Source organism: Podarcis filfolensis (assembly GCF_964270895.1).
Source record: "Podarcis filfolensis genome assembly, chromosome: 2".
Taxonomy (NCBI): domain Eukaryota; kingdom Metazoa; phylum Chordata; class Lepidosauria; order Squamata; family Lacertidae; genus Podarcis; species Podarcis filfolensis.
Genome location: NC_139605.1, coordinates 115,634,720 through 115,659,746, shown reverse-complemented (window position 1 = coordinate 115,659,746; position 25,027 = coordinate 115,634,720). Strand labels below are relative to the sequence as shown.

Below are 25,027 nucleotides of genomic sequence, written 5' to 3'. Positions count from 1 at the left end.
GCCAGCACTGCTGCTTGGAGGGCAAATTCTTCCGTGCTACGCAAAGCAGGTAAGCACATGGCATTCCCCCTATCCATACTCACTCGCCTGCCCTCTAACTCTGGGTGGCACTGAGAACTGGATCAATCACCACCCACCGGAGGGAGTGGACAAGCCAGTGGAAGCAGCTGCTTCATGGGAGGCGTGACTGAGAGTGGCAAGGAGCTGTTGTTGCTAGTCACTCACCTGCTCACTCTTGGGTGGTGCAACGGGCTACATCCTATCTACCATACGGCCCAGAAAGAAAGAGCAGAGCGGGGCACTGACTGCTTTCTGCTGACAAGAGGTGGTCCTGGGAGACAACTGCAAAAGTAGCCCCTGCTTGCTCACCCTTGTACCCCTGGGCAGTACAAATGGGAGGCTTGCCACTGCAATGGTGAGGAGCAGAAAAGAGGCTGCAAGGATGAGCAGCAGAGGTTGCCAAGCGCTCTCCAAATCGGAAAGCAATCTTGAGGAAGCCACACCACCTTTACCAAGTGGCTGGGAGCATATACTTATGTAACAGCTTCCACGAGTTACTCAGATTTGTTTCTTCTTGGGGGATCGCTTTGCTTATGTGTTCTCACCCACTTCTGCAAAGGCCACAACCGCCTAGTTCTCCCTTCCTATTGCCCTTATCCCCTGGAATTCCCCACCCAGCAGCCTCCTCCTCCTGTGGCATATTTTTTAAAAATCCTCACTCCTCTCGTGCAGGGACCACAAACTCTACTCAGGACCCTCGGCCCATTTCGAGGCCCGGGTTCTCCACACGCGCCCCAGTCCGCCCGTCCCGGGGCTTCTGGGCGCCCCCTCCCCCCTCCCGGCCACCGCCCGGGCCCCCTTCTCAGAGCTTCCTCGCAGCCCCTTAAGTCCCTCCCACCCCCGGGAGACGGGGAGGGGTCTCGGTCCAACCCCGCGCCCGCACTGGCCGCGCCGCCCGCCACTCGCCTCCGAGAGCGGCGCCGATTGGCGCGGCCGAGCTGCCAATCACGACAAGGCGGAACCCACCCTCTCTCAAGCCTTGGAAAGAGTTGGGTTTTTCTTGAGGGGAGGAGAAGGGGGAGGTGCGGGGTGAGAGGAGCGGAGGCAACGGCCAAACTCACCTCGGGACCGGAGAAGGAAGGGAGGGAGGGGGTGGAATTGAGAGGACCGGGCGTTTTTGTCCCCTCCCTCCGCTTTAAGGTCCCGTGTCCCTCCGCCTGGCGCCGCCACTAACGGGGCTCTTCCCCACACAGCCCCGAGCTGCGGCCCCCAAGTCTTGCTGTGGTGAAGTGTGGGGCCCCCCCGCCTCCTCGTTTTCTGCGCGCTCGAGATCCTCGCGAGACTTGGCGGAGAGGCGGGGGCGAGGAGCCGGGGAGCCAATGGGGGAGGGAGGGGCGGGGTTAGTTCAAGGAGCGGGGCGGGGCCGAGACTTCGAAGAGACGACGGAGCGGACGGTGTCCGGGTGTCCTGAGGGGGGAGAAGGGAGAGGAGCCGCCGCTCGAGGGCGACGGGTTCCCGACGGAGAGGGGCGGGAAGAAGCGGCACAGACCCCCACGGGTAGCAGGCAGTGGGCGACCTCCTTGCCCAGTATAACGTCGTCGACGTCGTGTGTGGCCGAGTTAGGTCTTGGTGTGATTCGGGCAGGTTTCCACAGGGCCGACCCATGACATTTTGGCACCTGAGGCGAACCGCAAAATGGCGCCCCCTCCCGCCCCACCGGGGAAGAAGGGCTGTGTGAAGGTCTACATCAGGAAAAAGGGCGGGGAGAAGATAAAGATCTGCCTCAGGATCTTCTGCTGCCCCTGTGGATCCTGCCGCCTCAGGCTGTCACCTCCCCTTACCTCATGGCTGGGCCGGTCCTGGGCTCCCAGTACAGTGGTACCTCGGGTTAAGTACTTAATTCGTTCCGGAGGTCCGTTCTTAACCTGAAACTGTTCTTAACCTGAAGCACCATTTTAACTAATGGGGCCTCCCACCGCCGCCGGAGCACGATTTCTGTTCTCATCCTGAAGCAAAGTTCTTAACCCGAGGTACTATTTCTGGGTTAGCAGAGTCTGTAATCTGAAGCGCATGTAACCGGAGGAGGTGCCACTGTATACGAATGTGCCCCCCCCCCCCGCTCAACCCATGTGCATCTGGAGTCTCCAACACAGCACAGCTCACTGTGCGGGTCACACCCCGGAAACCTCACTTTGGTGCCCTCAGGGAAATTGCTTTGGCGCAGAAGTCCAGGGTCCCCACCCAGCAGAATCATGAGTGGAAGGGCACCGAAACAAATGCAGTAGGGCTTCTGGCCTACCACATATTGAAGGAAGTGGGAAGGCATTTAGGTAAAGGGACCCCTGACCGTTAGGTCCAATCATGAACGACTCTGGGGTTGCAGTGCTCATCTCGCTTTATTGGCCGAGGGAGCCGGCGTACAGCTTCCAGGTCATGTGGCCAGCATGACTTAGCCGCTTCTGGTGAACCAGAGCAGCGCATGGAAATGCCGTTTACCATCCTGCTGGAGTGGTACCTATTTATCTACTTGCACTTTGACGTGCTTTCAAACTGCTAGGTTGGCACTTATTGCCATCTAAAGGAGTGGGTAAGGGGATACCCGATAACACTGTTGCTTCCAGAGGTTGGAATGAGCCAAATTGTACCGCTGTCTTGAGAACCCTTTGGGGTTTTGACGGTGCTGATTCAACAGGAAGAAAGCTAGATCGGGTAAAAATCTCTCATAAAGGTGAAGCCTCTCTCTATCATAGTCGGACCTTTGTTTATTTTCATCAGGGGTCAAGCAGGGCTCTCCTCGACTCCTGACATAGCCAAATTAGTGTAGCATTTGCCATCTGCCTCTGCCTGTTTGGCAGCAATATTCTAGAAGACTCTGCGTCAGCTCCAACTTCCTTCCCATCTCAGTAGTTTGGAGACGTTTCTGCTGCCTCATCTGTGCCCTAACCTCAGTCCCCACCCAGCTCACTGTAACCCATGTTAGCAAGATGCCAGCCGGCTGATAGAGGAAAGCATGGACCCATGGCCTAACCTGTGTGGATTCTTCCACAACAAGCACAGTGTTTTCATTTGTCCCAAACCTCTGAGAATATTATCCTGCTCCCCCTAGGAGTTCACCAGAACTCTTAAGTTGGATGCTAAGCAAAGGAGGTTGGGGGGGGGGGAATGGCTTGTTTTTAAGACATGCCTGCATTGATCAAAAATTCATTTTTGTTCTTTAGTTTTCAGAGAATAATGACCATAGGGGTTGTCTTGAAAAGTGCCTATACATCAAAATTTACAATAAGTAAAAGGTTCCAGATTCCTCAGAGTGTATTATAGCACTACACCAAGTTTAAATGAGATTTGATTTTCATTGGGAGAGTTGCCATTTAGAGGCACAAAAGAATGCCTGCTTTCCACTGTTTTGCAAATTTTTTAATGCAGTTTGCAGACATTGTCCCTCTCCCACATATGAACCAGGCTAAGAGTGAGCCTTTAAATCAACAGAGCAAAGTGGTTCAGGAAGAGAAGGTACAGACAGGTAGATTGTGCCTTATTTCAGATACATGAGATATTAGAAGATTGGCTTAAATGACAAGTAATGGTAATTTAACCATAGATTACCAGAACAATGCCTTATTCGTTTTAACAGTCAGGTGGAATTTTGCTTCACGTTTACATAGTAGGAACTGGGCTCTTATTTGTGAGATTGGCTGGCTGGCAGTGCTTTAAATGCTTTATACTGATGTTTAATTTTTCATGTTAAGTGAGTTATTGGAGAGTCATGGCTTGTTTTGTGCTAGATTGAAATGACTGGCATGATTCATACTGGCTTACTTCTTGTTAATTATTGTGCAATTTGCCTATGCCCTCTGGCTTAAGCAATAAACTTGTCATGCTACTGCTTCATTGGTCATGGAGATACAGAACCCAAGTACCTACTCAGAGTAATGGTGATATAAATTTATTGTTACACCTCCTAACAGATTCACTGTTCGGGGTGAAAGAGAAATAACACATCTAAGAGTGTTATTTTCTCAAGCATCTACATTTTTTGTATTATTTTACTATCCAGTTTCCTCTGTCATCCCTTTGTTTAAGCTAGACTGGTTTACCCATGAATGTCTCACTCGATGATTGCAAGTTGAAGCAATTATTGGATGGTCCAAACAAAAAGCTTCTCCACCGTTTCAGTGTATGCTTTCAAGTACCTGTCATTCAGTATAGAGAAGTAAAAGGAGGTATGTGCATGTATGAAACAGAAAATTTTCATCCCTTTGGGACACACTTTCTTTTGAGGTTTGTACATAGCACAGATAATCACTGGGACTTAATAAATGCAAGTAATATAATAAAAATGGGAGGTGAAAAATAAAATTTAGTGCTTTCTCTCTTCTACTCTGTTACCCCTTCTGCCCCAGCTTCCAAATGAGTTGATGCTTCTCCAATTTTAAGATCCAACTTGTGGCCAATGATTTGTTCTAGAATGCTCAACAGTGGAATAAGTTTGGGCGCGGGGGGGTGGGGCTAGGAACTGTCAGCGCTGCTGTGGCTGGCTGCTAGTACAATTCAGCCTGCCTGCATCACTGCTGACATTCACTCTACCATATTCAAAATTCTTGCTCAACCAAACGATTTCTCCTTCTGGTGGTTGTGATAGAGGAGATGGAAATCTCTAAAATGTGAGCCAAGGAAGAGGAACTTCAGAATGGAGAAGTGGCAAAGGAAGAGTTAACTGAGGTAAAGAGATAAGAATGCAGAAAAAAGGGGATCTTGGCAAGACAAGAATTTCTATAAAAAGTAGAAATGTAAGTCTCTTCTTACTGTTTGCTCACCAAAAACCTTCCTAGTAATTCTCATCCATTTCAGTTGAGGTTAGTTTCTAATATGAGTGCTTAGGATCACAGTCTTCAGAGTAAGACATTCTGTATTCTGATTCCAATTAAACACTCTTGGTGATGTTTGCAAACATCAAAAAATGGCAAACAACTGCATACAGGAAGAAAGTATCAGCAGACTAGGGGTAACTTTGAAGTTTGCAGAAGTACAAAAATGATTTAGGCAGAAATCCTTTAATCTTGGAGAAACCTCAAGATTGTAATGTTGCTGGGATTAGAGAACCTTGTGTCTGTCCCAGCCCACTGAGGACTTTTACCTTTAAAAGGTGGGATTTAAATACAGCAAATATATGACAAAAAGGATTCAAATAATGTTGTACCCCGCAAACTAGCAGAGCTGATGGGCAGTGCAGCTTCTCTGAGGAAAGGTTAGTTTTGATAGAAAGCAGCTATTACTGAGCTTGGGGAGAGTAGGAGCTGGGTGTAAAAGACACAGGAAGGCATGTCGCTGGATACATGGATCTTAGGCAATTTGAAAGGGAGGCCAGAGAAAAAATGGCATGGACTAGAACTATAGATGGTGAAGAGAGAAGGGCTCAGTTATGGCGTAATGTATGTAATTGATGACGTTCACTTGCCCTCTTTGGGGAAGGGGGTGCTATTCTTACTCTTCTGTTAAATTCATATTGAAATTCAGTAAAATGAACTTTCCAAAAAGGAGAGATTAAAGGGAAATTGTGGTAGAGGTGTCCAGGAAACGATGGAACACTGAGAAGGGAGGGCATGGGGAAAATTTTCACGTAGGGCAGGAGTGGGTGGGTGCTGTAGATAGCTGACAAGCAGAGGCACACTTGGTCAGGGAGTTGTGGGTGTTAAGAGGGGGAAATGAAAATGAAAATACAAGTTGAAATCGTTGTGATTGTAGCTGATTTATTAATTCTGTTTCACTCATGTTTTAACTGTCACCTTAGTCATCCAAGCTCTCTATTCGCTTTTCTGCAACCAAGCTATGGCCCATCTCAAGAGGCTGGCAAGAAACTTTCCTACTCAAATTAGCATCCATCCCTCTATCCTTGCCAGATAGTGCCACCCTCAAACCTTATGAGCCTAAAGCTCTCTTCAAGTGCTGAAAAGACTTAGTGGCAACAAAGGGAGAAAGGCGTGAGAGGTTCCAGTTAACCAGGCACTCGATCTAAAAGAGAGCGCATTAACAGCCTTGTTAACAATAACGTGTCATTGGAAGTAATATACTTGAGATTAAGCAAATGATATGTAAGTGAGCAAGATACTATTTGATGCAATTTCCATTAATTAAATTTATGACCCTTACTGCAATTTAAACCATGGTAACACTCCCTGCATGCTGGCGAATGAGCTGTCAAATACCTCCGAGTCTAGCCAGCTTGAGAGAAATTGATTAAAAAATGAGGGGGGGGGCAGAATGGACCTGAAAATGGGCCTGGTCCTCTTGCTTAAAAATGGAACAGATCCACTTTTGCTTGCCAGGATTAGATGTCATCCTTGTAGAAAAAGAGTCCTCAAAGAACAAAACACAATTTACCGCAAAAGCACAGATGGCAGCTAGAGGTGGCAAAAGCTTCTTCCTTCACTTCCTTTCACATCTCCAACCTCTATCTCTAGCAATGGCACTGGGGAGCCTGCAGCCCTCCAAATATTGGTGGGCTGTAGCTCCCATCATCCCTGGCTATTGGTCATGCTGGCTAGGGCTGATGGGAACTGGAGTCTAACAACATGTGGAGGGTTACAGCTTTCCCAACCTGGCTCAGAATCCAAAAATGAGTCTTGTTACTTGTACCCATCTTGCAGAACTAAACACTCCATTCTACAGCTGCAGTAGCCACTGATGCAAGGGAAGAAGGGCATTGATTGAAAAAACCCCAGCAGAAACTAAAGTACTGTTTTCATTAGAGTAAATCCCTCTTTTCTGGAAATGCTTGTTCCTTTAACAGGCTGTGTGGCAACCTTTTGCAGGTCAGAGATGCACCTGTTGAAATTGCCCGTCACACAGCTATTAATGGCACAGGAGCTCTGCCAGGGGAAAAAACACACAGGCAAGAACTATAGTTTGTCATCAGTGTAGGCAGATCATAGGGCTAATAGGACATGGCTGAACAATGCAGCATGGAATTTTGTTTTTGTGTGATGGGCCGCTGTTAAAGGCAAAGGAGACTGCATAGTTATCTTATCTATTGTGGTATCTGCCTTAAAGCCGTTCAGAAGCTTTCACTTCTGATTTTGATTAGCTATGGTTTAGTGTGCCATCCCAACCGCAAACTGTGATTCTTATATAATGTATGGTTTGTTTAAAGAAGCCAACTTTACATATACATTTAGTATATCTGAATCAGGCCAGAATGTCCATATTCCTTTTGAAAAGCTATTTTAAGACAGAGGTGAGGAACACCTTTCTGCCCTTGGGACACGTGCCAAAAGTGGGCAGGGCCTAACCCAAAAAGGTGTTAAAAGTGAGTGACAAGTCCCACCTCCAGTTCTTAACTAATAGCAACTTTAAAATTGGCAACCCATGTTGTAGGCAGTAACTTCTTAAAACTCCCTTTAAACTGTATAGTGCTGATGGCAACATTTAGATATATACCATGGCATCAGAACAAGAAATCTCATAGCAGAAACCTATTCCAATCTTCAGTGCCACCCCTTATGAAGTTCTTAATCTGGCAGAGCAGGAATATTACGATCTAGCTGAAGATCTAAGCAAGGGCTTAACTTGAGGCATTTGCTTTTTCTGTGCTGGTTGGAGAGAGACCACCATGGATCTGTGCCCAAATTCTCTTTACTGGCTTGTGCTTGAAAGTGGGCCAGCTTGCAGCTTTGGCCAAGGAAAGAGGGAACCTTTCTTTGTTCCCAGCTCTCCCTCCTAAAAAAGACACAAGTCTATGGAAAACTCAGCTCTAGGAGCTTGTAAGGTACATTCCTGTCTTCAAAATTATTGGCTACCTCCTTACTTGTACTGGCCCCGAAAACGAAGATCTAGGGAGACTGCATCGCAAACATACCCTCCCACCACCAAAACATTTCTCTAGAGCCTTAGCACAGCTCCACGAGTCTGGGCAGCAGAACTGCTTACATTACTCTCAGTTTATTTACACAGTCTTCCAACACCAGGGCACTTTCTTTACTGAAGTGGGCGGGGGAATCCAAGTGAGTTAAACGTAACATAGCTACTTCAATGCTGGGCTTATGAAACGGAGTATGGCACACCCATGACTATTGTTTACAGCGTCTAGCAGTGCTGGGGACCTGTGGCCTCCCACATGTTGTTAGATCCCACCTCCCATCAGCTGTAGCCAGCATGGCCGATGGTCAGGGGTGGCAGAAGCGGGGTGTCTAACATCTGGAGGGCCAGATTCCCCACCGCTGTGCTACGTCTCAGAAGTAATTGCTCTGCAATGATAGGTTAGGAGCAGGGGGCAGAAATCAACTCGAGAGTCCTGCTACTGGCTCCTGCTACTGTAACGGGGTTTCCACCCCCTTCCTCATGCCCCCCAAAATTGGCCCAAGTGTGTCTGTCAGGAAAATTGCCAGAATGGGGTGGGGGGGATTGTTTCATCTGGCAAACTGCTGGAATGAATTTCTTAGCATCCACAACAGCCTCCAGTTCTGTTTCTCCTCCTTTGAATTCAGGATATTGATTTATGGTAGAAGTATTACCCTTTAAGTGATTTGTTGGCAGAAACTATGCCTCCTCTGCAGCCCAAGACAGTCTCTCTTAAGACGTGATGTTTGCATGATTCAAATATACAGACTTGTTAGCATTCCCTTGATCATTTAACACCGCTCACTTAGCTACTTTTTATCACTGGGCTAGCCTGGCATCATCAGCAGGTTTCCAAAACACAGGCACAACTGTAATGAACACCCAAGCTCAGCTGGTTGCCTAGCAACCCCAACAGCAGATTGCCAGGACCAGCTGTGGGTCTTTCAACAAGCAGCAGCTCTGACTGATACAGGTCAGGCTCCTTAGAACTTCTAAAATAGTTTCCAGCCATTTGCTCACCCAGCGCAGGCATATTTGGGTCATGCGTGTCAGATGGATGATTTTAGAATGCAGCCCTTGCTAATCATAGAACTGGAAAATGTGCAGAAAAGGGCAACTGAAAATGATCAATGGGTTGGGGAAAGAAGGCATTTAGGGCTTTTTAGTACAGGAAAGAGCAGCTTTTTGCAGGGAGGGAGGAAGAGAGAGGAGTTTTCTATATTATGAACGGTTTGAACAGGGGAAGTTCTTGCTTTCTTATAAATCTTTAAAACTTGGGCCTATGAAAGTCTATTTGCAGCAGATTCACAGCCAATGGAAGAAAGCGCTTTTTACATGTGTATTAAATTCACTACCAAAAAGGTGGCAGTGGACACCAGCTTATATGGCCTTTAAAAAAGGAATTAGCTTTGTAACTTTATTAGATCTGAATTTGTAAAATAGAATATTGTGTTGGTTTTTTGTAGTTGGGTTTAATGCTGGTTTTTTTTTGTTTTGTTTTTTTGAGGTTGCGGATTTTATTCAACTTCTTTTAGGAGGAGTGACCAACAGATCAAGAGCTGAATAGAAACTTCATGTTGAAAAAGAAACTGCCTGTGAGCTTCCAAGAAGCATCTGGGCTGGCCTCTGTAGTAGCCGCTGAACCTTGGCCTGAGCCACCAACACAATTCAAATGTTCACTTTCTCGAAAACAGTTCTGCTGAGCTGATACTGTATAGAAGGGCCACACTGCAGACTCCCAGAGACACAATGGGAGATAAGCACCATTTATGAAGATGAGAATGCACAAAGGTTCAACACATTGTAATACGGTGGAGTGGAAGCCTGTCTGTGCCTTCCTTAGGTTCTACATTGGCTCCCAGTATGTTTCCAAGCACCATTCAAATGTTGGTGTTGACCTTTAAAGCGCTAAACTGCATTGGCCCTGTATACCTGAAGGAGCATCTCCACCCCCATCATCCAGCCCAGACACTGAGGCCCAGCTCCTTCTGGCAGTTCCCCCACTATGAGAAGTGAAGTTACAGGGAACCAGGCAGAGGGCCTTCTGGGAAGTGGCGCCCGCCCTGTGGAATGCCCTCCCATCAGATGTCAAACAGATAAATAATGATATGACTTTTAGAAGACATCTGAAGGCAGCCCTTTTAATGGTTGATGTTTAACATTTTGTTGGGAGCCGCCCAGAGTGGCTGGGGCAACTCAGTCAGATGGGCGGCATATAAATATTAAATTATTCTTCTTTAGTAAATGAACCTGTGCCCTCCCATTTTTGCTGGATTGCAGGCCCCACCATCCTTGCTTCCAGGCCATGCTGGCTAGATCTGAAAGGCGTTTGAGTCCAACAACATCTAGAGGGCCAGAGGTCCCCATCCCTGCTTTCGCCTTTCTGGGCTTCAGTTTCCTTGTATTTTAAAAACAGCATTGGCTAGGATAAGTTACAAGCACAAAAGCAACATAAGCACAGTGTTGCCTTAAATTACTAGGGAGCAAGTCAATATAAAGGATGTGCTCCATGACCTTAGCAGAACAGTGCTTTTAAAAGGGAGAGAAAAGATTCAAAGGCTGATTCTAGGTCATGTTTTAATTTACTAAAACACAAGGAGCCAAAAAGCTCACCAAAAGCTGAACAACATAAGCTGTATTTATGCAAAACTCTCTGTTATTTGCTGAGATAATGACCTCCTCCATTCAGCAGCAGCAGCAGCAGTAATAGGTATTCCAGGGCTGCATTTCTATCCACACTTACCAAGAGGAAGCCTGATTACATTCACTGAGATACCGTTAGGTAAACCATTCTAATTAGAAAATAGCAAAAAGAAAACCTCACCAACGCCAGATTTATGGTAGGACTTGGGTTTTTCAGGAATCAACTGAATGTGCTGAATACAAGTTAAATGCATTCCATGATACTGTGCGATTCACTGACTAATGATGCAGAAAGGATTGGGGGCCAGTTACCCATAAAACAAAACAAACAAACAAAAAATCAAGAAAATGTATACCAATACAGTATTTATTGACTTGCCCCCTCTGAGCTGGACAGATTTGGTTAACAGACGGGCTTCCCCTATCTGCCACAGAACAATCAGGTTGTCGTACACACTGGACTAAACACAGGGGGGAAAGAGAGGAGAGCACATGACAGGCAGCACATCTGGCTCCTTCACATTGCAAAGAGAATGAGGAATGCCACCATCAAGCAGAACAGCCCCATGGCCTCAGAGAGTGCAAAACCCAGGATGGCATAGGAGAAGAGCTGCTGCTTCAGGGAAGGGTTTCTGCAAGGGAAGGAGACAGACAGACAGGATAACCATCAATGGAAAAGTGTGATGATGATAATAGTAATAATAATAATTTATTATTTATACCCCGCCCATCTGGCTGGGCCTCCCCAGCCACTCTGGGCGGCTTCCATAGAAACCAAAAATACAGTAAAATATCACACGTTAAAAACTTCCCTGAACAGGGCTGCCTTAAGATGTCTTCTGAATGTCAGGTAGTTGTTTATCACTTTGACATCTGCTGGAAGGGCGTTCCACAGGGCGGGCGCCACTACCGAGAAGGCCCTCTGCCTGGTTCCCTGTAGCTTTGCTTCTCGCAATGAGGGAACCGCCAGAAGGCCCTCGGCGCTGGACCTCAGTGTCCGGGCAGAATGATGGGGGTGGAGACGCTCCTTCAGGTATACTGGACCGAGGCCGTTTAGGGCTTTAAAGGTCAGCACCAACACTTTGAATTGTGCTCGGAAACGTACTGGGAGCCAATGTAGGTCTTTCAAGACCAGTGTTATATGGTCTCGGCGGCCGCCCCCAGTCACCAGTCTAGCTGCCACATTCTGGATTAGTTGTAGTTTCCGAGTCACCTTCAAAGGTAGCCCCACGTAGAGTGCATTGCAGTAGTCCAAGCGGGAGATAACCAGAGCATGCACCACTCTGGCGAGACAGTCCGCAGGCAGATAGGGTCTCAGCCTATGTACCAGATGGAGCTGGTAAACAGCTGCCCTGGACACAGATTTGACCAGTGCCTCCATGGACAGCTGAGTCCAAAATGACTCCCAGACTGCGCACCTGGTCCTTCAGGGGCACAGTTACCCCATTCAGGACCAGGGAATCCTCCACACCTGCCCGCCTCCTGTCCCCCCAAAACAGTACTTCTGTCTTGTCAGGATTCAACCTCAATCTGTTAGCCGCCATCCATCCTCCAACCGCCTCCAGACACTCACACAGGACCTTCACCGCCTTTACTGGTTCTGATTTAAAAGAGAGGTAGAGCTGGGTATCATCCGCATACTGATGAACACCCAGCCCAAACCTCCTGATGATCTCTCCCAGCGGCTGCATGTAAATGAAGCCACACAAAAAAAGCTAATGTCATTCTAGCTTGCATCAACAAAAGTATAGTGTCCTGATCAAGGAAATTAACAGTTCTGCTCTATTCTGTCTTGGTCAGGACACACCTAGAGTACTGTGTCCATTTCTGTGCACTGAAGTTTTAAGAAGGATATCGACCAGCTGGAATGTGTGCAGAGGAGGGAGACCAAGATGATCAAGGGTCTGGAAACCAAGCCTTATGAGGAACAGTTGAGGGAGTTGGGTAAATTTAGCCTGGTAAAGAGGAGACTGAGAGGAGATATGATAGCCATCCTCAAATATCTAAAGGGCTATCACATGGAGGATGGAACAAGCTTGTTTCCTCCTATTCCAGAGGCTAGGACCTGAACCAATGGATTCTTATATATGATCTAGTTGCGATTTCTGCATTGCAGGGGTTGGACTAGATTACCCTTAGGATCCCTTCCAATGCTACAATTTAAGGTTCTCCTGTAGTCCTACCATCTCCCCAGATACAGGATGTCAAGGGAGTAGCCATCCCTTCCAGCCAAGTACTGTTCAGGTGTGTGGTTGTTGAAAGGTCTAGCAGTATAGCAGGCATAGGCAAACTCGGCCCTCCAGATGTTTCGGGACTACAACTCCCATCATCCCTAGCTAACGGGACCACTGGTCAGGGATGATGGGAGTTGTAGTCCCAAAACGTCTGGAGGGCCGAGTTTGCCTATGCCTGCAGTATAGTATCAGCCCAGCCAGCTTTATAATTTTAAGTCTGGTGCTTTTTTCCAGGGGGTATTCAAGGGTACACTGTACCGACACTTCTTTCAGTATTATTTAAAAGTGTGGCATTTACTATAATAACTTCATGGTGAGTACTGACACCTATTTTTCTAGGAAAAAAGCACTGATTAAGTCTACAAAATTTACTAGCCCACAAAATGTTTACTAGGGTTGCTGCCACACTAGTGCCCTTTAGCACTGTGAAGGCATTATTCTTCTGGATTCAGCTGGAAATGGAATTAACAGTGATTCAGTACAGCTTGTAATATAGTGCTGCATTAATCTGGCAATACCCACCTCAAAGGCCAAGATCCATCAATTGTATTTACTTAACACAACTGAATTAAATTTCCATTCAGCACAGGGCCCCGCCATTCTCAATTCATAGCTTCCCCTTGTGGCTTTTGCATATTAGTGTTTCCTTTTCAAAACATACATGGCATTACTGATAAATAGTCCTATAAATCAGTTCCCTGCAGTGGGCTTAATTACTGGATTCCTCTCTTTTTTCTTTGTGAAACAGCACTATTATTTTGCATTTTTAGGGAAAATGAAAGCAATGAAGAGGAAGTACTACCCCTATTACTAGTCCTCTACTACTAGTCCCTACAAAAGGGACTGAATAATCACAAGCCAATTTATCAATAATGCCACAGCAACAGGAAAGCAATCAGAAGCAGAACCTACAAGGAGGAAGCTTCTAACTAAAGGCACAGCAACCCTGAAAAATCTCAACAGAACTTTGCCAGTTTATAATGCGCTGCGAACATGTTTTACATAAGAGGCCCAAATCAGGTCTGAAGAAACAGGAAGACAATAATGAGTGCAAGCAGTTGGCAGCAGCACTGCCTGGCTTCTCTGTAAGCAGCAAGTGAATGAAGAACATAACTCCAGACTTAAAAGCGTGGTGCTCAAAAATCCAAACATACCTGGCATAGCCAATGATAAGACTGCCAAATACGGTCCCGATGCCAGCACCAGAGCCAGCTACGCCTACGGTGGCAGCGCCAGCACCAATAAACTTGGCGGCAGTATCAATGTCCCTGGAAACAGTGCTGGTTTGGAACTCCCGGCGCAACACTGGCAAGAGCTCATTGTGAGCACCTGAGAGACAACAAGGCTGCGAGGAGCAAGAAGAAATGGAGAATAAGATACTGTTTCGAAGCTGCTTGTAACCTAAACGGCAGGATTCTACTTCCATGTAAATCAAACTTCAACATGGATTTTTTCAAACACTGCCCCAGAAAACTGGGAGTGGGGATTTTGAATTGGATAAATAATGGCCAACAAGTCAGGGACGGGGGCTGCTTATGGTGCAATACTTGTCTCAGTAGACACAAGTCCTACTGAGTTAAAAGTAGCTTACTCCAAGGAAGGAGCAGCCTATAGTTTTGGGAATCCAGGTCAGCAGTGCAGCCACATCTGCACTGCTGCTTCTAGGAAAGTGGTGCCTCATTGTCAATCAATCTTCACTACAGCTACAGGTGACTTGTGTGTGCTATGGAGTCCCCACCGTTCATGCAGAGAAATACTGAAGTTCAGCACCCTGCATGAGAGGCTCCTCAAATCTGCAATTTTAGTTTATGATGTTGGGTTTATCTATTCTTTGGTGTGTGTGCTTTAAATGTTTTTAACTTTTACTGACAATTTTAATATATATTTTATAGTCTTTGTAAATTTGCAATTTAGTGGTATACAAATTCTGTTAAATAATAATAAAGTAAGTAAATAAAAAGCCAGTGTCATGTAGTGGTTAGCTTGTCAGACTAGGATCAGAGAGATGTGGGTTTAAATCCCTGCTCAGCTATGAAGCTTAGTGGGTCAGCTTGGGCCAGCCATCATCTCTTAGCCGACTCTACCTTAGGAGGAGTAATGGGTGAGAGCGGACAAAGCAGGATAAAAATGGAATAAATAAATGAGGAGTTGATCTGGAAAGTGTTCCTTGAAGCTAGAAAGGGGTGAGGCAGATCCCCACCAACTTAGAAATTTTGTAAACTGGTCATCCGTTCACTTTCTCACTACAACCCCAAGAGCTTGGTTTAAGTTACACTTATGGTTGTGAGGATACCATGGGATAGCCCAACATAAACCACCCTGCACTCCCCATAGGAAAGGTGGTCTAGAAGAATGATAAATACTAGAGTATCAAAAAGTGTTCCTTAGTTATCAGGCAGACACCTTAATTGTACAGCTTAAGAAAAAAACAGCTTTTTCTCTCTTTTGTTCCTTTTTTCATATATATACAGTGGTACCTCGGGTTACATACGCTTCAGGTTACAGACTCTGCTAACCCAAAAATAGTGCTTCAGGTTAAGAACTTTGCTAAAGGATGAGAACAGAAATCGTACTCTGGCGGCGCGGCGGCAGCAGGAGGCCCCATTAGCTAAAGTGGTGCTTCAGGTTGAGAACAGTTTCAGGTTAAGAACAGACCTCTGGAACGAATTAAGTACGTAACCCGAGGTACCACTGTATGTGCTTTTTTGAAATATATATATATATGTCTGTATTCGTAACATTTTGCTTATATTTTATAACAATTATGTTAAACAATAAAATTATCCAAGAAAAAAAACAGCCCTGTAGTATCATGCCTCCTAGTGACTGAGATCTAAAATAATAAATTGTAGGTCAGGTATATAGTTGAGCACTGCTGCTGCACACATAATCCAAAATGCCCAGCAGAGCCAGCAGTTCTAGAAAGGATCTCCTTCTTATTTCCTTTTTCTACTTGGCCACTGAGTATTGCCCTAGACAACCTTTGCTGGTTACATCAGCATTATGTTTTTGAGATCCAAGGGTCTCTTTCCCCTTGGATGTAGCTGGAAGCCGTACCACACCAAATTTACCTCCTTCGTCCTGACCTCAGGCCTGTTCAGCACAGAGGCAGAGATGGGCCTACAGAGCAGCCGGGAACTGTTCTTTATCTGCAAGAGGGGAAATATACAAGCTGTGAATACATGCAACGAAGAAAAATTCTCACTGACAACAAGGACTTTCTTGCAAACGCATTCTAGTCTGAGACAGTCTGTAACTAGAAGAAGCGATAGTGAAACTATGACTTGCCTTCGTTGGTCAGCACAGCAACAATTCTCCCCGGTAAAGAACATATTCTGAAATGGGGCTTGTATCTCATGGATTAAAATTTCAGAACAAAATCAGGTGGCCAGTGGCAGCAGAGAACTGATCGTGTGATTGACTGATTATTTATTTATTTTGTATACCATCCTTCACCTGTAGATCTCGGGGCGGTTCATAACATAAAAATACAAGATAAAAAACACAAAATTCATAATAAAAATAAGAACAAAAACACTCTCTACACTTACACATTTAAAAGGATATTGGATGTTAATCAGCCTAAAGGTGTATAACGAAGGTGGGCACAGCATCCCACAAACGAGGAGCCACTGCAGAAAAGGCACTAGTCTAAACCGTAGTCAACTGGTAGTCTATTAGCCACATGTGACTCCCACCCCAGTTCTACCTTGCCCTCCACTATGTAAAGCATGTTGTTGCTTTCTACATGGCAGGTACCCTGTTCCGTTCCCATGCATCATCCATGCAGTGCATATTCTGCATGCTTTAAAAAAGTTAAAAGTCTTGAGCCTGGCAAGGATAACTTTTACATATACTAAGTAAGTTTTCTCAGATTGCCTTAATTTGTTCTGCTTTGGCTAGACATGAGAAGGGGCAGCAACATATGCAAGACAGTGGGGAGGATCAGGCCCAAGATCCAAATGTGGCCCTCCAAGTCTCTCTGTCTGGCCCTTGGGACTCTCCCTAAGGCCACTCCTCTTTACCAGCCCTGCTTCACACCCCTGAGTGTTTTTGCCTAGTTGAAATGTGTTCCTTGACCACTGAACATCCTTGCACAGGTGGAGAACAGAGGGGTGTGTGAGTGTGTGTAGAAACTAGCCTATTGTACAAATTGTTCCCCTGCTCCCTTTTACCTCTGACCGTGCCCACCATGAGCATGCGGCCCTCAAAAGGTTGCCCAGTGGCCCTTAGGCTGAAAAGCGTTCCTTATCTCTGCACTAAAACCTTGGCCACCAGAAATCCTGAGCCCCTACCGGTTTTGGCAAACATTCCCCGGCACTGAACACTTTGCTGAAATGCACATCAGCAATTAATGCTGGAATTCTGTTCTATCTGTAAATGAAAGCCAAGCTTCTGGCAGCCATTTCTATAAATGGCTGTACATCAAACCTCTTACAGCTTCGGGAACCAGCAGAATGCAGAGGCTGGGCTGAAACTCAGCTCTTTCAACTACTTGGGAGCCACTGTAGAGTGGAAGAGACAGCACCTGGGGATGGGACATATTCACCCCCCCCACCAAGTGTTAAGGTAAAGGTAAAGGGACCCCTGACCATTAGGTCCAGTCGTGGCCGACTCCGGGGTTGCAGTGCTCATCTTGCTTTATTGGCCGAGGGAGCTTCCGGGTCATGTGGCCAGCATGACTAAGCCGCTTCTGGCGAACCAGAGCAGCGCACGGAAACGCCGTTTACCTTCCCACCGGAGCGGTACCTATTTCTCTACTTGCACTTTGACGTGTTTTCAAACTGCTAGGTTGGCAGGAGCAGGGACTGAGCAACGGGAGCTCACCCCGTCACGGGGATTCGAACCGCCGACCTTCTGATTGGCAAGTCCTAGGCTCTGTGGTTTAACCCACAGCGCCACCCACGTCCCTACTAAGTGTTAACCAGGTGGAATTTCCTGATGGCCATTTGGAGGAAGCCAATGTGGGGGTGGAATAGACACCAGATTTCCCTTCCTGGGCACCCATTTTTGAAGGAGGTTTCAGTGCGGAGGAGGAAATGTCATCATCTTGAATGATTTCATGAAAACCACTCGACGTTTGCCTGGAGTAAGATTCTCAGAAAGTTGTATTCTTCACCTCAAACACCTCAGATTCAAGGGAGGTTTCTACAGGACATTTGGTCTTGTGCTGCCAGGCATCTGGACAGCACCAATGACTGGATGTTTGTACTCCAATGATATTTTTAACATGTTTGTATTTTTACTCTGCTTGAAAATTGCTTTGGGACTTTTGGCAGATGAAGTTGATTGACTGTATGGGACTGGCAGAAATGACCGGCAGAATCCGCGACCAGGGAGAAGAGTCGGCAGAAGAAGATTGGAAGAAATTCAAGGACTATTTACAGAAATACTACAAAATTAATGAACTCTGAAAAGATGCTGGATTGAACTTATGTGGTCTCTAGCTGTTATGATAAAGATAACTGGGATTAAAATTGTTTAAGTCATAAAATTTAAAAAGTTGATTGGAAAATAAGGTGTTAGTTAAAAGGAATGTTAAGAGATTAGGATTTGCTGGATTAACAAGTTGAACTAGAAAACAAGAAGGGGAGGTATGAGGAAGTCAAAGAAACATGTTATTGAAAAATTGTTATTGAAATTGACTTGTTTTTAATATTTTTCTTTTTCTTTTTCTTTTTGTGTTTACATAAAATTGGAAAATCTAATAAATATTCATATATGAAAAAAAAGAAAATTGCTTTGGGACTTTTTATAATGGGAAGCGATATATAATTATAAAGCACTGAGTTTTTTTCAGTGGGGAGACTCAGCCAGATGGGCAGGATATAAATAATAAATTATTGTTGTTGTTGTTGTTGTTGTTGTTGTTGTTATTATTATTATTATTATTATTATCATCAAGCATTATATAAATCTTATGAAATAGAACAATAAACTATGTCATGTGGCCCAATAGCTTGCACTTTGTCTTCTGCCTGCCAATGCTGCAGTTAGTAACATGAGAGGAAGGCACCTTGCCCTTTCTCCACCCATTTCACACCTGGGATGTGATGCTACCTGGTCATTCTGTATTTGCCATTTGCGTGGGACTCAAAGTAAGATCTTCAGTAAAGTGATGCGGGAACAGCCCCATGATTCAGACACCAACCAAGGGAGCAGATTAAGGCCTTTCAGGCAGCATGACCTCCAGCCACCAGTTACTTTCTGGGTCAAGCCCCAAATAAAAGGATGCTTAAGAACTCCTGCAAGTAAGAAGCGGGTGGGGAGAATCTCCTGATCCCACTCCACTACTGATAGCAACTCACAGACAGGGCTGGGGAAAAGTGGATGGAACACAGCAGTGCATCCCAATATCACAGAAGGAATGGTTTGAGTATTGCTTAAGGGATTTTGGTGTGTGTTATTGATATTACATTTTTGTATCTTTATTAGGATTCATGTGTAAGTTGTTCAATTTGGTTGCGTATGTTTTGGATGTTTTATTTATTGTTTGACATTTGTTGTGCTTGAATCATGTATTTTTTTCATGTTGTAAGCCACCCTGAGAATGGTTTTAACTATGGAAAGGCGGCATACAACTAAAATGATGTTTGCATGGTATTGCTATTTTCAGTTTTGCCCACCTCTCGTTATGTGTAGCAACTTCCGGTGGTCTGCTAGGGAGGGAGGGGGGGAAAGGACCCCCCAGTTCTACTACATTGTGGTGCTGGGAATATGACATGACAATGGCAGTGAAAGCCATACTCTGACCTGGGCTGCCAGGGGGAAGTGGGGGGGGGGGGGGAGAGACAGGGGCAGAGCAGAACAGACAGGAGTGGTGTGATTTCATTTTAGAATTGCAAGGTCCAGCATGCAATGTAAAAAATGAGTGCTAATGTGTGTTCATGCCGTGTTTTGCTTTTAATTCACAAAAAAACAAGGAAGGAGGGAAAACCAGCTGTCTTAAGAACAGAGGGACAGGAACTAAGAACTCTGCCAAGCTCCATCCATCATTAAATGCCTCTCCTACACACTTTGATTTATAGTTCTACGGCAAAAGTTGCCATGATGTTTTCAGATGTTTTTCTTTGCAATCATGAGAACTAGTGATATGGTCCTCCTTTTTCAAATGAAAGATAAAATGGCAACAGAAACTAAAAGAACCTGTGGAAGCTATTGCATTACAGATTTGTCTATTTTCCATACATGATGGCAAAGTTACAGTTATGCAGGTTATTCATCCTTTTTAACCTACTTGCCAACATGGGCTTGACTTGTGACTTGAAACAATGCATTACTGAAAAATACAAGACACATCTTAAGTTACTCACAAGGGCGGGAGCAGAGACGAACTTTGCACAGGTATACATATTCAGGGACGCTGGGGGTGGCCACACTCAACAGCTGGAAAAGAACCAAACAACATGGCATTAGGAGAAAGTGTGCCTACAACTTCTATTACTTGCTACCAATAGAAGCCCACAAGGCTTTTAAGATGTGTGGCAGTTAATTAGTGGAATACTACAAAAACCGATGCACAACCATATTAAGTGGAAGAGAGGCCATGCAAAAACATATCGTGAGTAATATGGCCCCTACACAGCACAATAATTTAGTTCTTCAGCACAAGCATGGCTGGACAAAGACGTGTTTGGCTGACCAAACATTTGGGGCACCCCAATTGGGAAGGAAAGAGATGCTAAAGGTTTGGTATTGGCTCTTCTAGATTTGATCCTGGTGCCCTAAACTCCCCACGTAACACACTTAAGAGGCCTGTGTTTTATTTTGCATTTATATCATACCCTGTCCCCAAAAGGCTCAGAATAGACAGTACTGTGATATTTATAAAATAGGACCAGTGCAATTCTTAAAAAAAGAAAGAAAATATACTACTAGAATAAACTTTGCATAAATATTATTTGCTTAAGCAAGGTGTGCTGTATATCACCTCTGGAAGATGCCAAAATATTTAGAGGCCCTTGAAGAGAGAATTACAAAAGAATTGCCATAAAAGGCTCTCTGTGTTCCTGTTAATCAAAGCTAGCACACAAATAGTATAGTTCAGGTGTTCTCTGATAAACCTGGGCTGCATCTATCAGATCAGCTGCACGTAAGCAACTGATCCATGCAATTTGCCTTGCAGATGACTATCCTGGCATGATTTTCAGTATCTCTACCCTCAGGATCAACACTTGCACTGTGCAATTCCATGCAAGGCCTGACATCTTCCTTAAAGTATATGGAATCCCCCAGACTGCTCCAAGGGTGGATGCAACCTAAGGGCAAGTCCACACAACTGGAAGCACATTTGCTTCCCACAGTATTACCTGTAATGGGTTGTTGAGCTTAAGGTGGTTTCAATCGCTCATCTATACACAAGCTACTATTATGAACCGGTACAATTAATAGCCTGTGGCATTCATTAAAACAGCTACTGAACAAGGAAGCTTGTTTTTTTCTTTATTCAAGAAAAGGGATTAGGCATCAATAGATATTAGCTAGCATAGCTAAAATGAGTCTTGTGTGGGGAACCTGTGGCCCTCCAATGTTGTTGGACCCCTCCAACTTCCATCAGACCAAGTCAGGATGGCCAATGCTCAGAAATTATGGGAGCTGCAGTCCAACATTTAGAGGGCCACAGGACACCCATCCCTATGTGGAGGGACAATATACTTCCCAGCAACACAAAACTGGGGTCAAACCAATAGTATGGTTATCTTCATAACCAGTTTATGAACTTCCAATACATGTCTGACTGGTCACCATCAGAAGCAATGCTGGGCTGGATCTGATTCACCACTGAAAAAAGGAATCAGAAACCTTTGCCAATTCACTGCAAATAACTTGGTGATCTACCCATAGATCCTGATTTACCTTCTGACCACCTCCAATCTAGTACATAGAGACAGCTCAGGGGAGGATTTTTTCCCATTTGCACAGAGAAACAAAAGATTAGGACCAAAAAGCGTTTCTCTGTATCTTCTCAAAGCCACCGTACAAATGGGGACTTGAACATAGATGTGTGTTGTGAAGAGGCAGAGAGATCTGGCAGCAAGAACAAAGCCAAACCAATATTTGTGGCTGCCTAGTTAGCAAATTCTACAACTTGATATGTAGTGGTTAGGAGTGTTGGACCAGGGCCTGGGGGACTAGGGTTCAAATTCCCACTCAGCCATGACGCTTCCTGGGTGACTTTGAGCCAATCGCTGCCTCTCGGCCTATCCTACTCCACAGGGCTGTTGTGGGGATTAAATCAGGAGGGAGAGCGCTACGTCCACCACCTTGAGCTTTTTAAGGAATAAAGGCAGGATATAAATGCAACAAATTAATAAAACGTTGTAAAAACTTGCTGGGGGGGGGGAAAGGGAGGAAATGGTATGTTGTTGTTGTTTAGTCGTGTCCGACTCTTCGTGACCCCATGAACCAGAGCACGCCAGGCACTCCTGTCTTCCACTGCCTCCCGCAGTTTGGTCAAACTCATGCTGGTAGCTTCGAGAACACTGTCCAACCATCTTGTCCTCTGTCGTCCCCTTCTCCTTGTGCCCTCCATCTTTCCCAACATCAGGGTCATTTCCTGTGTCCCCTTCATGGATCGCTGCCTTGCCGTGGCGAAGGGGCTTGAATAACTCAGAGAAGCTATGAACTATGCCGTGCAGGGCACCCAAGATGGACAGGTCACAGTGGAGAGTTTAGACCAAACATGATCCACCTGGAGGGGGAACCGGCAAGCCACTCCAGTATCCCTACCAAGAAAACTCCATGGACACAGGAAACGGTATATTTACATTAAATGCCCGCCCCACAACACTTGGATCAGCGACCACCACTTTGGCTAGCCAACAATTTTGACCCTCCTTTGTCTGTACAGTGGTAAAAGGTAAAGGTAAAGAGACCCCTGACCATTAGGTCCAGTCGTGACCGACTCTGGGGTTCATCTCGCTTTATTGGCCGAAGGAGCCGGCGTACAGCTTCCGGGTCCTGTGGCCAGCATGACTAAGTCACTTCTGGCAAACCAGAGCAGTGCACGGAAACGCCGTTTACCTTCCCGCCGGAGCGGTACCTATTTATCTACTTGCACTCTGATGTGCTTTCGAACTGCTAGGTTGGCAGGAGCAGGGACCGAGCAACGGGAGCTCACCCCGTTGCGGGGATTCAAACCGCCGACCTTCTGATCAGCAAGTCCTAGGCTCTGTGGTTTAACTGTACAGTGGTACCTCGGGTTAAGTACTTAATTCGTTCCGGAGGTTTGTACTTAACATGAAACTGTTCTTAACCTGAGGCACCACTTTAGCTAATGGGGCCTCCTGCTGCTGCCGCACCGCCAGAGCACGATTTCTGTTCTCATCCTGAAGCACTATTTCTGGGTTAGCGGAGTCTGTAACCAGAGGTACCACTGCACAGTGCATCGGATTTATTTCCATTCTCTCAATAGGGGCGGGAGCCTTAAGACCAGCACCTTGAGGACTAGCACCTTTCCTGGAGCTAAGGTTTTAGGCGGTCGAGGGCCTGCTTCCTCGCATGCACGACCTTTGCAGTGCCTCCACGGCTAGGGCAGATCCGCTCAGGCCATATGCGGCCCCAGCTGCGGACCCTCCCCAGGCTGCCGTGGGAAGGAAGCTCCACGCCCCGCCCAAGAACGTTCCCAAGGGTGGCTCCGCCCACCGCAGGCTCCTCCCCCTCGAACCCCGCCAATAGGGCGCACGTCCCGGTCAAACCCCCTTATAACTCCTCCGAAGGCCTCGAAGCACGAAGGGGGGAGGGAAAGGGAAAGGCCCGGGGAGGGGGAGGCCGAGGCCCAGCGAACCCGGCGAAGGGAGAACCTTCCTAGGCCGCCCCGGCCGGGACTCCGCGACCCTACCTGCTGCTCAGGGGAAGACCGCGAGAGAAGGGCCCCCTTTCGCGCATGCGCCAGCGGAAGGCGGAATGACGCCACATCCGCCCGGCGCCCGGAAAAGATTTGTAGTTGAACGAGCGCGGCGGCTAGAGCGCCTAATAACGGGGTTCTTTTAAAAGGGGGTGTGTTTCTCCCGTCGCGCCATCTGCTGGTCCGGGGTGGTACTGCATCGGCTTCCTCGCTGCTTTCTCCCTTTACTGGGGGGCGAATGCTGTCGGGAGTGGGTTTGTGTGTATATGGCGCTCTTGGCCGGAGTTCCGGACGCTGCTGGATTTTAAGCACGGTTACTTAAGTCCGACCGACGGCCACCTTGGGCGGTGCTTGCATGGAGACACTGGGGGACAGATCATAGCTGTCAATGTTTCCCTTTTTTAAAAGGGAAATTCCCTTATTCCGAATAGGATTCCTCGCAAGAAAAGGGAAAAGTTGACAGCTATGGGACAGATGTACCCTAGTTTGTTACTGCGGTGCAATGCTACCTGCAAACTTGGGCGGCTTTTAAACATAGCTGTCAGAGTTTCCCTTTTTTTAAGGGAAATTCCCTTATTCCGAATAGGATTCCTCGCAAGAAAAGGGAAAAGTTGACAGCTAAGCTTTTAATACAGGCGCGGTGGCATCATCGCGGACGTCCCCGAGTCGTACTTTAATTTGTGACGTGGCTCAAGAGTTAAATCCTGTTTTCTGCGTCAGAATTCGTACCTGAGACATCTACCTTTCTATCTACAGTACAGTCATACCTCGGGTTGAATGGTGCTTCAGGTTGAGCACTTTGGCGTTGCGCTCCGTGGCAACCCGGAAGTAACGGAGCACGTTACTTCTGGGTTTCACCGCTCGTGCATGTGCAGACGCTCAAAATGACGTCACGTGCATGCGCGGAAGTGGCAAAACGCGACCCGCGCATGCGCAGACGCACCATCGCGTCTTACGTTCCATTCAGGATGCGAACGGGGCTCAGGAACGGATCCCGTTCGCAACCCGAGGTACTGTTCTGCGTTTCCTTTAAGGCACCACGCACGGTTCTCCACCTCACCCCCTTTATCCTCCCAACAGCCTTGTAAGGGAGGCCAGACTGAGCGAGACCAGCCCAGTGCCAGCCACCCCACGAACCTCGTGGCCGACCGGAGATTTGAACAGGGGTCTCCCCAGTCCCAACCTGACAGATTCTAGTGGTGCCGGAGCTCGCCATGAATGCCTCCCTTCTTCAATTACAGTGGTCCCTCGGGTTACATACGCTTCAGGTTACATATGCTTCAGGTTACAGACTCCGCTAACCCAGAAATAGTGCTTCAGGTTAAGAACTTTGCTTCAGGATGAGAACAGAAATTGTGCTCCGGCGGCATGGCAGCAGCGGGAGGCCCCATTAGCTAAAGTGGTGTTTCAGGTTAAGAACAGTTTCAGGTTAAGTACAGGCCTCTGGAATGAATTAAGTACTTAACCCGAG

At 46.4% G+C, this 25,027-nt stretch overlaps 2 protein-coding genes and 1 long non-coding RNA gene across 9 annotated transcripts in view; 1 reads left to right on the top strand and 2 right to left on the bottom strand.

The window, feature by feature from the left end:
• The window catches only part of LOC310755899 (cyclic AMP-dependent transcription factor ATF-7), a 115,842-nt gene extending 115,164 nt beyond the window's left edge, over nucleotides 1–678 (bottom strand). Inside the window, exon 1 of the mRNA XM_083599316.1 lies at nucleotides 226–678. The gene's annotated coding sequence lies outside the window, so the exon portion shown is untranslated. The remainder of the gene's footprint in view (nucleotides 1–225) is intronic.
• A 751-nt stretch (nucleotides 679–1,429) lies between these two features.
• On the top strand, nucleotides 1,430–13,950 carry LOC310755989. 2 transcript variants are annotated; one of them, XR_014544610.1, is made up of 4 exons: nucleotides 1,430–1,618; nucleotides 3,424–3,520; nucleotides 4,085–4,220; nucleotides 13,481–13,950. It is a non-coding gene; the product is annotated as an uncharacterized lncRNA (long non-coding RNA). The 2 variants fall into 2 exon arrangements; XR_014544609.1 differs by lacking the exon at nucleotides 3,424–3,520.
• ATP5MC2 (ATP synthase membrane subunit c locus 2) lies at nucleotides 5,731–23,648 on the bottom strand. 6 transcript variants are annotated; one of them, XM_083599551.1, is made up of 5 exons: nucleotides 23,551–23,648; nucleotides 20,024–20,096; nucleotides 15,782–15,859; nucleotides 13,865–14,055; nucleotides 5,731–6,009 (listed from the first exon to the last, which is right to left on the bottom strand). In XM_083599551.1, exons 2-5 carry the CDS (start codon nucleotides 20,060–20,062, stop codon nucleotides 5,937–5,939), a joined length of 381 nt encoding a protein of 126 aa, XP_083455677.1. In that variant the 5' UTR covers nucleotides 20,063–20,096; nucleotides 23,551–23,648; the 3' UTR covers nucleotides 5,731–5,936. The 6 variants fall into 6 exon arrangements, with proteins under 6 accessions (XP_083455677.1, XP_083455672.1, XP_083455676.1 ...); XM_083599546.1 differs by lacking the exon at nucleotides 5,731–6,009 and adding an exon at nucleotides 10,826–11,108; XM_083599550.1 differs by lacking the exon at nucleotides 5,731–6,009 and adding an exon at nucleotides 10,826–11,108 and having other exon boundaries at nucleotides 15,797–15,859.
• Between the last annotated feature and the right edge of the window lie 1,379 nt (nucleotides 23,649–25,027).